The sequence below is a fragment of the Anguilla anguilla genome, chromosome 1, assembly GCF_013347855.1.
Source record: "Anguilla anguilla isolate fAngAng1 chromosome 1, fAngAng1.pri, whole genome shotgun sequence".
NCBI lineage: Eukaryota > Metazoa > Chordata > Actinopteri > Anguilliformes > Anguillidae > Anguilla > Anguilla anguilla.
The window spans coordinates 40,496,217-40,509,849 of NC_049201.1; the positions used below are offsets into that span (position 1 = coordinate 40,496,217).

General features: G+C 38.3%; 1 protein-coding gene across 3 annotated transcripts; it reads right to left on the reverse strand.

The window, feature by feature from the left end:
- Positions 1 to 1,328: 1,328 nt before the first annotated feature.
- Positions 1,329 to 13,468, reverse strand: pcmtl (l-isoaspartyl protein carboxyl methyltransferase, like). Of its 3 annotated transcripts, none has more exons than XM_035386350.1 (9): positions 13,322 to 13,468; positions 12,740 to 12,870; positions 12,519 to 12,623; positions 11,540 to 11,571; positions 10,565 to 10,669; positions 7,633 to 7,753; positions 4,340 to 4,425; positions 2,997 to 3,166; positions 1,329 to 2,280 (listed from the first exon to the last, which is right to left on the reverse strand). In XM_035386350.1, the coding sequence occupies exons 2-9, from the start codon at positions 12,855 to 12,857 to the stop codon at positions 2,253 to 2,255; spliced, it is 765 nt and encodes a 254-aa protein (XP_035242241.1). In that variant the 5' UTR covers positions 12,858 to 12,870; positions 13,322 to 13,468; the 3' UTR covers positions 1,329 to 2,252. The 3 variants fall into 3 exon arrangements, with proteins under 3 accessions (XP_035242241.1, XP_035242260.1, XP_035242251.1); XM_035386369.1 differs by having other exon boundaries at positions 1,329 to 2,311; XM_035386360.1 differs by lacking the exon at positions 13,322 to 13,468 and adding an exon at positions 13,086 to 13,315.
- Positions 13,469 to 13,633: the final 165 nt, after the last annotated feature.

Sequence of the window (13,633 nt, forward strand, 5' to 3'; positions counted from 1 at the left end):
CTGCTTCACAAAATGCGAATAGTAGGCACACCATTCACTGATTGTGTAATTAGCTGTAGCTTTAATAAAGATTTCAATTTCAGGCAGTCTCTGAATGCACCATCATACCCTCGTCAGCCCGCAATATGCGCTGCAAGTTTTAGATACATAAATCTGACCCTAAATGACTATTTCTGTTTTTGTGTGGTTGAAGGTTAGAGGTCAATGTGGGCTAATTTAGTATTCATGATACTGTATATAATTAGACGTAACCAATCATTTGGTTTGTTAAATATTACTATATGCTTATCTGTTAACTATTCACTGATAAGATGTAGAATTATGTATGTCATTAGTAAAACACTCTTAAGATTATAAAAAGTAGGGACCGCCCCTACTTTCTTCAATTTGGGCTTGTCCACCTTGTATGTGCCAGACACTTTCTACAAAAATAAATTCTATTTCATAATTCTTATATGTATATACCTTGTGCCTGGCTATTTATAAGGGGAAAATTTTCTCTGCCCAAAAGAGCCAATAAGAGGTCTCTACATGAAATAGATCATCAAGTCACATGGGCAACCTTGGTTCTATGAATGTAAGAGCAAAATGACTGCCTTTGATGCCCTGCTGCAGAATACACTGAAAATGTGACATCATTCCAAGGTTGAACAAATAAGTCCCTTATAAGGCATAGGATGCTACCATTAGCCAGCAGTTAGAGGTGTTTTAGTTTTATTCAGCCTGTAATTGGCTCAAGCAAACTGCCACATGAAGCCAATTAGTTTATTTTTGCATGTAGAACCAAGATTACCAACATATCCAGATGACAAGCTCATAACTGCCTGAAATTAAGATATGTGGCATCCATGTAATGTCAGCAAGAAAGTTATGCAATAACTTATCTAACCAGCAAGGACAGGTTAAGTGCACAGCAAGTCAGCTAGATAGAGACCATACTGAATAGTAGCCCCGCTAGCAATATTAAGGTAATAAAAATTAACCATAGCCTACTAGTGGCAATGGCTTAGGTTAGCAAGCTAGCTAGCGTAAAATCAGCCGTGGTCTGTAGCTACAATGAGCTATATGAAAAGAACATTTGCTATCTAGCAAGCCAGACAGCAGATAGTTTCATATCAGGTTGGTGAATGTCAGCTTTAAGTTGTCTTGTGCATAAGTTATCTAGATCGACATGCTGCAAATGTATAAATTGGAAATGTGAAAAAACAAGGTCCTGAAAAACTCATGGACCAAGTTATACACATACAAAAGCAAATATTTCATACACACTCGCTGAATGTATTTAAATCATACTGATCACGTTAAAAGATTTTAAAAATAATTCCTTATGAGTGACAAGTATCAATTTTATTTACAATTAACATGCATAATAACACAAAATCTATTTGTATATTTTGACATAATCAGGAATCTTATACCACGTATCTATAAATAATGGTATATAACATATAGTAAGTACATTACAAACCAAAGCAGTACAGGTGATCGTGATGAGTGTGTAAGTTAATACAAAAACTAGGAGCTGTATATATTATTTTTAATATACATTTTAGAATTAACATTAATTGGCTCACATTTAATAGAATTTCATACAAACTGTAAAAATATAAAATGTTTGTCCAGTTCTCTCCCATATTAGGGAAAGACAAAATTACAAGCTGACAAATTACATATTAAATGGCAATACCATCCATCAAAATCCACAATAACACTCCACTGGAGCATAAGTGCTTTGACCACGCCAACTTCCCAATTTGGTTATAAACAAAACTGCTAAAGAATGTCCCCTTGGATGAAAATCTTGGAAGCAGGATTTATTTTAAAAATTATACTGAATGATCAGTTTTTCCAGGTAACGCAGAGGCAGATTCGCTATTTATGTAATCTAGCAAGGTGATTGGATAAATTTCACATTTTTACAAAAATATTTCAAAGTTCTGTAGCTTAAGACTGTCTTCAGTTTTTACCATTTTCAAAAAGTTCAAAAGAGTTCCTGAATAAAATAAAAACCAAAAACGATATGGCTTCAGTATGTTCAATACTGGAACGTGAGCCAATAAAAGCAACATGAAACACATCATGAAAAAAACAAACTGTAACAAACCTGATTAACTGATCTGTTAATAGCTACAGCCGTAAGAGAGTTTATCTTTTATATTATTCCAAAGCAAACAGTTTATAGCTTGCAAATGTTGTGCTCCCCTGGACTGGAGGATGAAATGAGTGATATGCTTCTCCTGGAAGTCAGGGACTCAAAAGCTGCAACACCAGCGCTCACTCCTGCAGGGGTAATGACAGTCAGAGCTCACCTCTGGGGAGAGAGACACAGCATTACGCACAGATGCAGGTAGGGAACTGAAAATGTTTTTATAAAAGCACTGCCAATACAGGCGTATACATGTGATCTTTAAAACCGTGCATTGATTACATTTCAGCGTTTACTACAGCTAAAATATTATTTTCTCGATTACAGCAGGTTTGGCCCCACCTCCCCTTTACACGTGCTGCACGAACAGATTGTTTGAGTTATGAAGGAGTTTACGCATGAGGAATGATTCCGGGTTGGATGACAGCACTTGAGCTGATGTTTTTGGCTGAGGAACTGTGTGGCTAAAAGAGACTTCCTAAAAAGGATTTCTCATGACTGGAATTAATGCTTTCCATAAATTCTATGGCCTGCAGGAACACTGCTATCGATTACAAGGCAAAAATATTTTAACCCTCTAACCAAAGCTTAATTTTCTAACCAAGGGTCCCATTCTCACTTTAGGTTGACATCTGACATGTTGCAGGTCATTTAACTCCGTGCACCAGTAAATCCTTCAGTGAATTTTTCTTACAAAATCTGAGAGGTTCTGATGCTGGTTCTGGTTCAAATAGCATGGAACAACTAATGCACAAGAAAAACACTAATATCTGATTTACTGTTTAATCTAATTATCTAATGTGTTAATTGATGTATTTATTTAAATGGTAATGAGGCAGAACTACCACACCTGGGCCATTGACGCTGCTTGTCAGTGAGGGGGACGTAGACTACGCCCATGAGAGACTTCCTGGAGAAGGTGCCATCACTCTGCCGATCATACTGCTCCAGAACCTGGGTGCCCCCTTCCGGACCCACGGGTAGCACCAGCCGCCCACCGGGTTTCAGCTGGGCCAGGAGCTGGGAAAAGTTCACTGAGCATGAGTTCACATGAATGGCTCACTGAGAATGAAAACACAGTGAATGTTCGAAGATCATATACCTTTTATAACAGCCTCTTGTACAAGGCGTAATCCCCAATACTATGTTCCTTGTGAAAGCAGTCAGTGCAGTTCAAAATGATGAACCCATCCACATTTTGGGAGGTAGCCAAGATTTTATACATGAACTAGGAGCTTGTTGAACAGCTTCCACAAACAGTCCAGTGAGAATCTATAAACTGGCACATTCCTGGCATGACTATTGCTGTTCAGTAGGTGCCATTCCCAGATGGTAGGGCAAATGCATCTAGAGGTCTGACCGTCTGGCTTCTGAGATTTTATGATATTCCTTCCCATGCACAAGCCTTAATTTAACAAACCATGCTTAAACAAGATTCAATAATGTTGGTCGACAAATAATGTCAGATAATAGTATACAGAGTTTTCCTGCATTGAAATGTCTTATGGGGGCCAAGCATTTTTTCAAACTGCATAAGCTACCAATAGGAAAAATTGCACAAAAAACAAAAACAAAAAAACATAGAACCATTAGAAATGGTCCATGCATTTATTGGTAAAATTTGGTTGTGAATGATACTGCATTTCAGGCTTTCTGAAGTCTTGTCTGCTTTCAAGTTTATATGCAATCTTAAGACTAAATTAACTTTAGTAGAATCCACTTAATAGCACAAAAGATTGAGATGGAAGACAGAGCGCTGGTAACCATGCATGCCACTCCACTATTTTCAACAGAAAGCACCTACCTATGTAAATTCTGGCAGTTCTGTTGCAGACCCAAAACAAACTTCCCTTAATCTTTCAATTAAGATGATATGGTCAACTGTATCAAAGGCCGTGGAAAGGTCAAAAAGGGTGGCACAGCATTGTTTATAATCAAGGGCATGGACAATGTCATTGAGTACTAATACTACTCCTGGATCTCTGATCTATGGACATATATTCAGGTTGTAAGCTGCTAAGAATTAAAGTGCCTGCCAAACAACTGTAATGTAATAGAATGTAACACTTTTTTCTGTTATCATTTAGCAGCACAAATATATGATAGAAGTTCAAGTCCTTAATTGGACAACCTCACTTTGTTCCCAAAAGCAAAACCAGATGGCAAATAGCTGGACGTGAGTCCATTTCTTACAGCTTTGGGAAGTGTGGGTGCTGCAGCCCCCACATGGATGGCGTCGTACGGAGCTCCATCTGGAAAACCCAGTCGTCCATCACCCACTGAGGAATAACAGAAACACCGAAGACATGACAGGCCACACTTTCCCACAATCTAACTTTCATGGAGCTGATTCTCCACAATAAAAATGACAAACAGTTGGACAAAAAACCTTGGGAAAATGTTGTAACCTTGGTTAGTCTAAAAAGGACCTGAAATATAATTATTTGTTAAAATGTGAGCTTGCAAAGATTTGTATATTTTATGAGGCTGTACAGCTTCTGGGGTGATGGTTAAGTGCCTCTAAACTCTTTAAAAGAAACTAGGTGGTTGTGAATGCCTTTTCAATATTAACCATCATTAATGGTGTGTTACATTTTTCAGCAAACTGAGTGATATATAAACAAACCTATGCAATCTGATTATGCCTATTCCTGATAAATTCAGTTTCATTGTTGGTTGTACAGTCATGTGAAAAAGCACACCCTCTTTCAATGGTTTCACATATTTGGATATAACTAACCGTCATCTAATCCTCATCAAGTCATATTTTCACATATATAACTAACCGTCATCTAATCCTCATCAAGTCCTAAAAGTAGAAAATCTAAATCTAACCCATGTGACAAATAAAACAACAGATTGTACTTTGTCATTATTTATTCAAACAAAAATAAGCCAACACAGAGAGGCCTTCTGTGACTAAATGCACCACATGATTAAGTAGCTTGTATAATGTCCATTAACCCTAAGAAATTGTTTTCTGTTGAGTTCATCGGTCTCTAACTTCACATCATAGAAATCCTGTGCCACTCTTCCTTTCAAAACAGCTTAATCTCATTGATGATTAAGGGCCTTCATTCACACACAGCTCTCTTAAGGTCCTGCCACATCATCTCACTGGCGTTGAGATCTGGACTTTGACTTAGCCATTCCAAAACCCTGATTCTTTTCTTTTTCAGCCATTCAGTCATTGATTAGCTGCAGTGCTTAGGATAATTGTCCCGTTGTCAAGCTTTAGTAGTCAGACAGATGGTCTCCCATTTTCCTCTAGAATACGTTGGTATAGAGAGGAATTCATGATGGACTCGATGATTGAGGTGTCCAGCTCCAGTGGCTGTAAAATCAGCACCCCAAGCATTCTGGTTCTGTTGGTGATATGTGGTGTTTGGTTTTTGACAACCACAGCACTGTGCAATACAGCGAAACAACTCCACCATGTTCAGAGGACAATATTCCAAGTCTTATGGTTCATTCAGGTGCAACTGTGCAAACCTAAGCCAGGCTACAATGTTCTTCTTGGAGGGAAGACGTTTTCCCCTGGCCATCCTTCCATGAAAACTATACTTGTTCAGTCTTTTGCTAATGGTGGAGTCGTGATGTCTAACCATGTTGACAGAGATCTGTAGATCCCTGGATGTAGCTTTAGGGCTCTTTGAAATTTCTCTGAACATCATACGATCTTAAAATGGGGTGAATCGTCTGGGATGCCCACTCCTAGGTAGATGAGCAACGGCCTTGAATGTTCTCCCTCTGAAAAGGTCTCACTGTGCAATAATGAGCTTCATGTTGTTTGGAAATGGCTTTATAACCCTTCCCAGACTGATAAGCAGCAAAAGTAGCTTCTTCAAGATTATCGCCAATACCTTATGTCCTGAGCATGCTGTGTTTAAACAAACCTGAATTCTCCAGGGCAAACGGTCAAAGTTTCTGCTTTTATAAACAGCTGGTAGCACTTCCTGATGATAAACTAATTGTGTGCACTTGATTAGCAGTACCTGGTTCTTATTACCTCCTTTTCTGACATGGAAGCAGTAAGAGTGCACATACTTTTTAACACATAGCTTCTGCGTGTTGGCTTATTTTTGGCTGAATAAATAAATTATAGGACGGAGTGTAGCACAGTGGGTAAGGAACTGGGTTTGTAACCGAAAGGTCGCAGGTTCGATTCCCGGGTAAGGACACTGCTGTTGTACCCTTGAGCAAGGTACTTAACCAGAATTACTTCAGTATATATCCAGTTGTATAAATGGATACAATGTAAAATGCTATGTAAAAGTTGTGTAAGCTCTGGATAAGAGCGTCTGCTAAATGCCTGTAATGTAATGTAATGTAATAAGGACAAATAAAATCTGATTCTGTAATGAATGAGGTTACAGTTATCTCCCATTAGGACTAGATGAGGGTTTGTTATGTCCTAATATGTAAATCCACAGAATTGAAGAGGGTGTACTTTCTTTTCACATTACCATATATCATTATTCAAGACATCAGTCCATCCATCCATCCATTATCTATATGTGCTTGTCAGGGTCGCGGGAGGTGCTAATGCCTATCCCACAATGCATTGGCGAGAGGACAGTTCGCCAGTCCATCATTGCAGGGCACACACACCATTCACTCACACTCATACTCAGAGGTAATTTAGACTCTCCAATTAACCGAACTTTAATTTCTTTGGAATGTGGGAGGAAACCGGACTACTCAGAGGAAACCCATGCGGACAGGGGGAGAACATTCAAACTAAACTATTAAAGGAAGAGGGTCATATTTTCTATTAAACATTTCTGTTACGTTTATCAATTTTGTCATTATAAAATCTGAGGTTTAGAACTATTTATTTTAGGTCTACCCTGTTCATTTTCCAACCGGTAGTGCATCAGATTAACTGAGTTATACTTATTTGCCCTTTATAATAACAAGTGACCATAAGTCCAGTTTTTATTACACAAGTTGGATTCTTTCATTATTTGCCTGTCAAGAAAAAAATATAGTCTGTTTAGGAAACATAAATCTCCAATTATCTTGTAGTTGGGTTCTTTCAATAAATTTCAAGATGGCTTTAAGTGTATCAGATAGATTACTATACAAGAATGTTATTAAAAATTTGGCTTAAACGTGCCTTAAATGCGAAACTCAAAGAGAGTCACTTAAGTGTTCACAGATCCTGAAACTATGCAGGGACTTTTTGGTTGTCTTTATCCTTTAAATTAGAAGTCCCTTTATATGCCTAAGCCAAGATTTTTTTTGCTTTAGTTGATGTTTTCCTTAGTGTTTTGATTGTCTATTGGATGTCATGCATTTATACGATGTGACATCACTGTCGGGTCTGTTATGTTTTAGTTGGATATTTTGTGTTTTGTGTTATATAAAATTAAAGGTAAAATCTACAAAAAAGAAATAGGCTGTATATAACAAATACAGGATACATAATAGACATACCTCAATACGGATAAGCTACAGGCCCTGTAGCAAGGCCAAAAGCTCACCTACTATTTTGATGCGTCCTGAGGTGAGAAGCTCTGGGTCATCAGCCCGGATGTTTCGGAGGGATTCCTGTACCAGCTCATCTATGTGCTCAATACCTACCACTCTCCCCGTGGGACCTACCTATGGAGGAGAGCCAGAAGACAAATACAGGAGAAAAGGTAGCATTGTGAATGTCCAATGCACAAATTACAAAGTAGATGACACAAATGTTCAACAAAAGCAAACAACAATGAAACAGATAATTTGGTGAGAATTAGTGCATTTGAGCATAAGTAAAATTTATTAGAAACGCATTCTAAAGGCTGCATTTTATGGAATTTTATTTAAGCGTAATCAAGCAGTTAAAGTAGGCTATTATCTTGATTGTGAAATCCATGTGAATTTTTTAAACCCTTGCTAGACCCTGGGGGCTAACAAAAACATAGCTAACGTTAGCTAGCTAGCTATAAATGAATATAACCAACCAGAGATAGTCCAATAGTCCTTAAAAGGCACAAGTGAACCTAATGTTAGTCAAATATTTGCACTGGCTTACCTGTAAGCCAGCGGCACAAACTATGGGTCATGAGTTATCCACGGGTCCCCAAATATGATTTAGAATGAGCTATCACAGCAATCTGACTGACAGTAGGGAGGGCAAAACGTGAGCTCGACAATACATTTCTCACAGAAAAGGTAGTTTCTTGCCTTTTTTTAGTTCATTACAGTGGTGATAGAAGTGACAATAATTAAGTGCTGCTGTGCTGTTAGCCTTTACTGATCACCGTTAGTTAAGGTTAATGTGAAGTAGCTAGCACAATTGGACAACACTAACCCATAAAAATGTACTTTTAATGATACTTGCTCAATCGAACGGTAAATCTGAAAAACATTCGATTATAGTCGGCAGCACTGAAATTTTCTTTCACACCATCAATAAACGGCAAAAGTCCCAGTAGAAGATTGAATTAAACCTTTTAAAGTTACACATTTTCTGAAACGTTATCGATCCTGCTTGGCAACAGTGAGTGAATCAATCAATCAATCAATCAAATTTTATTTGTATAGCGTATTTTACAGCAGTTGTCACAATACGCTTTACAGACAACCCTGGCCTAAACCCCCACAGGAGCAAGCCTAAGGCAACAGTGGCAAGGAAAAACTCCCTGTGGCAGATGGGAAGAAACCTTGGAAGGAACCAGGCTCAAGGGAGAAACCCATCTTCCTCTGGTCGGCTCAGGGTGCTGACTGGTGACCAACATGTCAGTCAGTTTTATAAGGTTTATGATGTGAAACTAGGCGATCTGAGCGTATAGTTTCTATGTAAATTACGTCAGAAGGATTCAGCCTAAACTTCACAGCACACTTGTATGCATAGTATGGAAGTCAGATTTCTTTATGGGGCGTGGAAAGGGGAGTGGTTACTGTACTTGACGCACTAAGTTGATAACATTCTCAACCGGTTGAAAATAGGACGATAAATTTAAAACACGTATTTCTCCAAAAATAAAGAACGGACATATTTAATACTTTACTCATCGTGTTTCTTCAATGCCTCTTGTGCAAATAGCACATAAAACCTAGAAAGTGTGAAAACCACCATGTTACTCCTTTAAAAAAGTAATTTCTTCAGTCACGAAACACACACATATTGGTTAAATTTCACCCAGTTGTCATGTAGTCTATCCAGTTTAGGGATCTTAACAGTTAATCGATTAAATGTTAATCGTTAATAAGAACATTGATAGACTAATTTTATTGATTAAATGGATACATTTCAATACACAATTTCAATGAATAACCTAATGTTGGCAATTAGATTTTACATTAGAGAGGCGTTTCTCCGTCATTAGACACAAATCCCCTCGACTTCGCCTAATCGTAGAATATCAGTGCCATCTGAGCGTGTCTTCTCTGCTGCCGGTCTTCAGGAGTCTGCGCACCAGACTGACCCCACAGGCATGCAGATATTCCTTTGCAAAATTGCTTATAGGTATTAAGTTTGATAACGGCATATAGGCTGTGTTGTTCATTTTACGGCTATATGTTACGGCCTTTAGGAATATAGCCTGTTAGCAGTGTTTTGTTGGGGGTTCCACAGCACTTTCATTTTATTTTACACCGTTTACCTGTTTTTGTTTGCTGCACATCAAGAGGCCTACTACTTTGGGGGCACTACGTAGAACAAAATTCTAAAATAAAAGCCAAGACTGTACATTTTTACTTCATGTAAATTTTTTGATTACAAAAAATCTAAAATTGTATAATACAGAGCCAAATCAGGAAAAAATGTATTTCTCCCAAAACTTATGGAACTGACTGTGTATGTCCAGTATGCTTACTGAGGATCAGGGAATTCAGTCATTTGGGAACAAGGGTGCTCTTTATTTCAAGCTTCGAACCACGTCTGTACTGTATATCATTTTGGAGATAATGGGGTTTATTTAAAACAGGTGGGGATTCTTACAAAAAGCCCTTGGTTTTAAGGGGTTAGTTTGGCACCCAACGTGGGGCTCAATATGTCCAATTCCCTAATTTTCAATACACAATTGATAATCTGTAGCCACATTCATGCACAATCCCCATTGCTGATTTGGAAGACATCTGTGCTTCTTCCTGCAAAACACGTGGTCCCTAGCCTGCTTCTTTTCACATGGCAGCCTAGAGCTAAGCTCACACAGAGCCGAGACATTGAAATACATTTCATAAGTGGCTTTAGCATGCATGCAGTCCACAGGTGCCCCATCAACCAGCCATAGTGTGGTGCCTTAATCGAATGAGCCACACAGCAGCACCTGGTGAATATTTAAGTTTGCTGCAGAAAGTCACAAGGCTCCAGCGCACAAGCAAAAACAGTGCCAAAACACTTTTTTCCAATAAATCTATTTTAACAGTTAATAATACTAAAACTTCACTTTTGTAAAATTCTGTCATTTTATCATGTGGACCTACCATCCTTGCAAAGCAAGCAGTGAGATAGCCACTGCCGGAGCCCACATCCAGCGCAGAGGCCCCCTCTGTTAGCTTGTCACTCAAGACCTCCAAGGCATGGGCATGCTGTACATAAGAGAAATGTCACAATACAACGTGTGTGAAGCACATTAAAGGTGTTTTTTTTCCAACCTGGGACTTAGTTTTGTAATATTTTTCATCAATCCTATTGGTTCTGATAGTATTTGATGTAACTGTTTCATTGTCAAATTTTAGTTTCTTCAATGTTTTTTTCTCAATGCCAGTAGCTTCACCACAGTGTCTATGGGGCATATAAAGATATGGTACAGGTTCAATGTACCTTCAAGCAAGTCTAGTTTATCTAAACCTGTTATTGGGATGTGAAAATAAAAGTAAATGTTGAACTGTACTTGTCGAAGTTAAAAATAATTATGTCTGAACTTGCAGAATTGACCACATACCACTGTGCGCACACAAATCAAATTTAGCATTTCATGTATGTATTCTGGTTAAAATAAATATAGTCAGCCATCAAAGCTGTTTCTCAAAAAAAATAATAAAACTACTTTAAAAATTGCCTATCGGAATTGGCTGATTTGACTTTAAAAAATTGGCAACCAGAATCGGCCTAAAAATTCATGATCAGTGCACCCCTAATAATTAGTCAACAACTTTGAGGATGTCATGGTTAGGTTATATCTTCTTATGTATGTCATCTGCTCTTGGGTCTGATCATTCCAAGGGATCATATGCTAGCCCTGTTCAGTGACAGTACATCAAAATCAGGAAACAAAATCAGTGGGACTGCATGCAGAGGGTTCCCTTGTCAATTTGTTTTTGGGTTCTTGAGAGAAGTCACTAGCAAGGAAGGTTTGGGGACCACTCATTCAGTTGGTTAAATTGGTAGGCCTCCTAAGGCAGCTCAACACATTGTTTTCTGAAAACTGAGTTGCCTCTAGTTGCTGCTGCACTCACCATGTGTGGAGCACTGATCGTGGCCTTGAATCCTGAGACAGACAGACAGACAGACAGAGAAAGAGACCTTGTAACAGGGAGAAACCTCTGCCAAACTTGTGAGTGCTTTAGTGGAAAAGAAGAAAAGAAAAAAAGGCTGCCATATCAACTCGAAGGTGCTGGGCAGGTACTATGCAATGATAGTGCTGCCCTCATTGAAAAATATTATGCAAAGCTGATGCCATCCCGCCAAGTTACAGCTTGGTGGCTCGGCATGCCCCATACCTCTACAGCACTGAGTTTGCCACTTTTCAGGGTTCCCTACAGAAATAACCACACTGACCAGACTCTCAGCCCTTAAAAACATTCATTTCTGTACCTTCTGACCCAATTTCAACAGACAGAATTCACAAACAACTTCACACATCCACACAATAAAGCCCTAAACTTAGGGGATTTTGCATTTTCTTCTACTTTTTCCTTCCTGATTACATCATCACAAATGCTCCAAACCCACAAAGAATATGTCTCCCCATTGGATGTTTAGGTACATCAGCCAATAAAAACATCTACTTACATACATAATAATATTTCATTTATTTGTCATTGATGGTAAAGGAAAAATGACTGAATCCATGCCTTTGTATTTCTTTCAGAATCTGGGTTGTGTGTGTTTGCATGCATGTGTGTTTATGCATGTCTGCCTAAATTAGCCTAAATATATAAATTACTATTATCACTTACCCATAACACAGCTCAAAAAGAAATTAAAGCTGGTTTAAAAAAAACACGTTTTCAGGAAACATTGGGAATGATTGCTTTGGAGTACAGTTTGTTTATTGTTTCTTGTAAATTGTCGTAATTTTGATATCAATACTTTTAATGGCAGGCCTAGATTTTGCCAGTTTGAATGAATGATTTATAGACAGCGCTTTGTATGTGTGAGTAGCTTGGCATTTTTGTACGTTGAAAAGGCGTTTTTCATCAGATTTATATTTACCTATGGACTGTGGTGAATCTACATACGGGTAGTCCTTAGAGTACATCCCTCGGTCGGTGGCCAGCATGACATCAAACACGCGATCAGATTTGATCACTCCATGGTCTTTGAAAGAGAGAAATAATCAAGTAGACAAAAAAATTCAAAATGAAACTGCAATGTTTTTTTTAAAACTGCACCATACACGATATTTAATGTATCTAAAGTCCAACACTCGTTACCGCGCAGTCTACTGACGAGCTCTGAATTCGTCTTGCCGCTGTGAATCCACGCCATAGTTCTGGAAAGCAGCACACCCATAGGGAAGGCCACTGCAACCAACCTAACCGTAGCTTGCATCTCCCGAACCAGCCTGATAGTAACATTGACAAACATCCAAGGGTGATGAGACAATTAGCTAAAAAGTACATAACTGCTGTTCAAGCATATTAACCAGCTAGCAAGCAAGATAAAACTCAACAACGTTTTTACACTGCCAAAGCTAGCAAAAGACACAGCAAGCTTGTGGAGACATGTTTCGTTAGTTTGTTTGTTTTTTTACCCTCGTGGACATTGACAGCTACTTACGTCAGTGCTAGCAATAAATTGTGAATGACTTCTGCTCTCAAGCAAGTAAGCTAAGTTTGCTAACCTTAGTTTGGCTGTTTATAATTAAATTGAGCCTAGAGGCCAAGTTAGTTTACGAGAAAATCTAGAACTGAATTGAGAAGCTTAAATAAGATGTTCGTGTATTGTTTTTGTCAGAAAACCCAGTCGAATAACAAATAAAAACGTGGGTCCACTAAGAGACCACCAAAACCTACCTACAGTTCCACGCCAGCAGACCCAACAAGAATTCAGTTTGGTGGACTGTCTCCACTGAGTTTCAAAATAAAAGCGCAATAGGCAAAGACGGACATGCTGAATTCATCGTTTTTGACAAGCATACGCATCTGCATATAATTGATCGTTACACAAGCATAGCCTACATCTCTGCATATATGATTGATTTTTAAATGACAAAGATAGTGACAGGTCACTAAGTGCATTAATTCCGATTACAAAATACTTTTCTAATGAAACAGATTTTCAACTACATCATGATAAGTCATTTGAATAACTTAAAAATGTTCTCT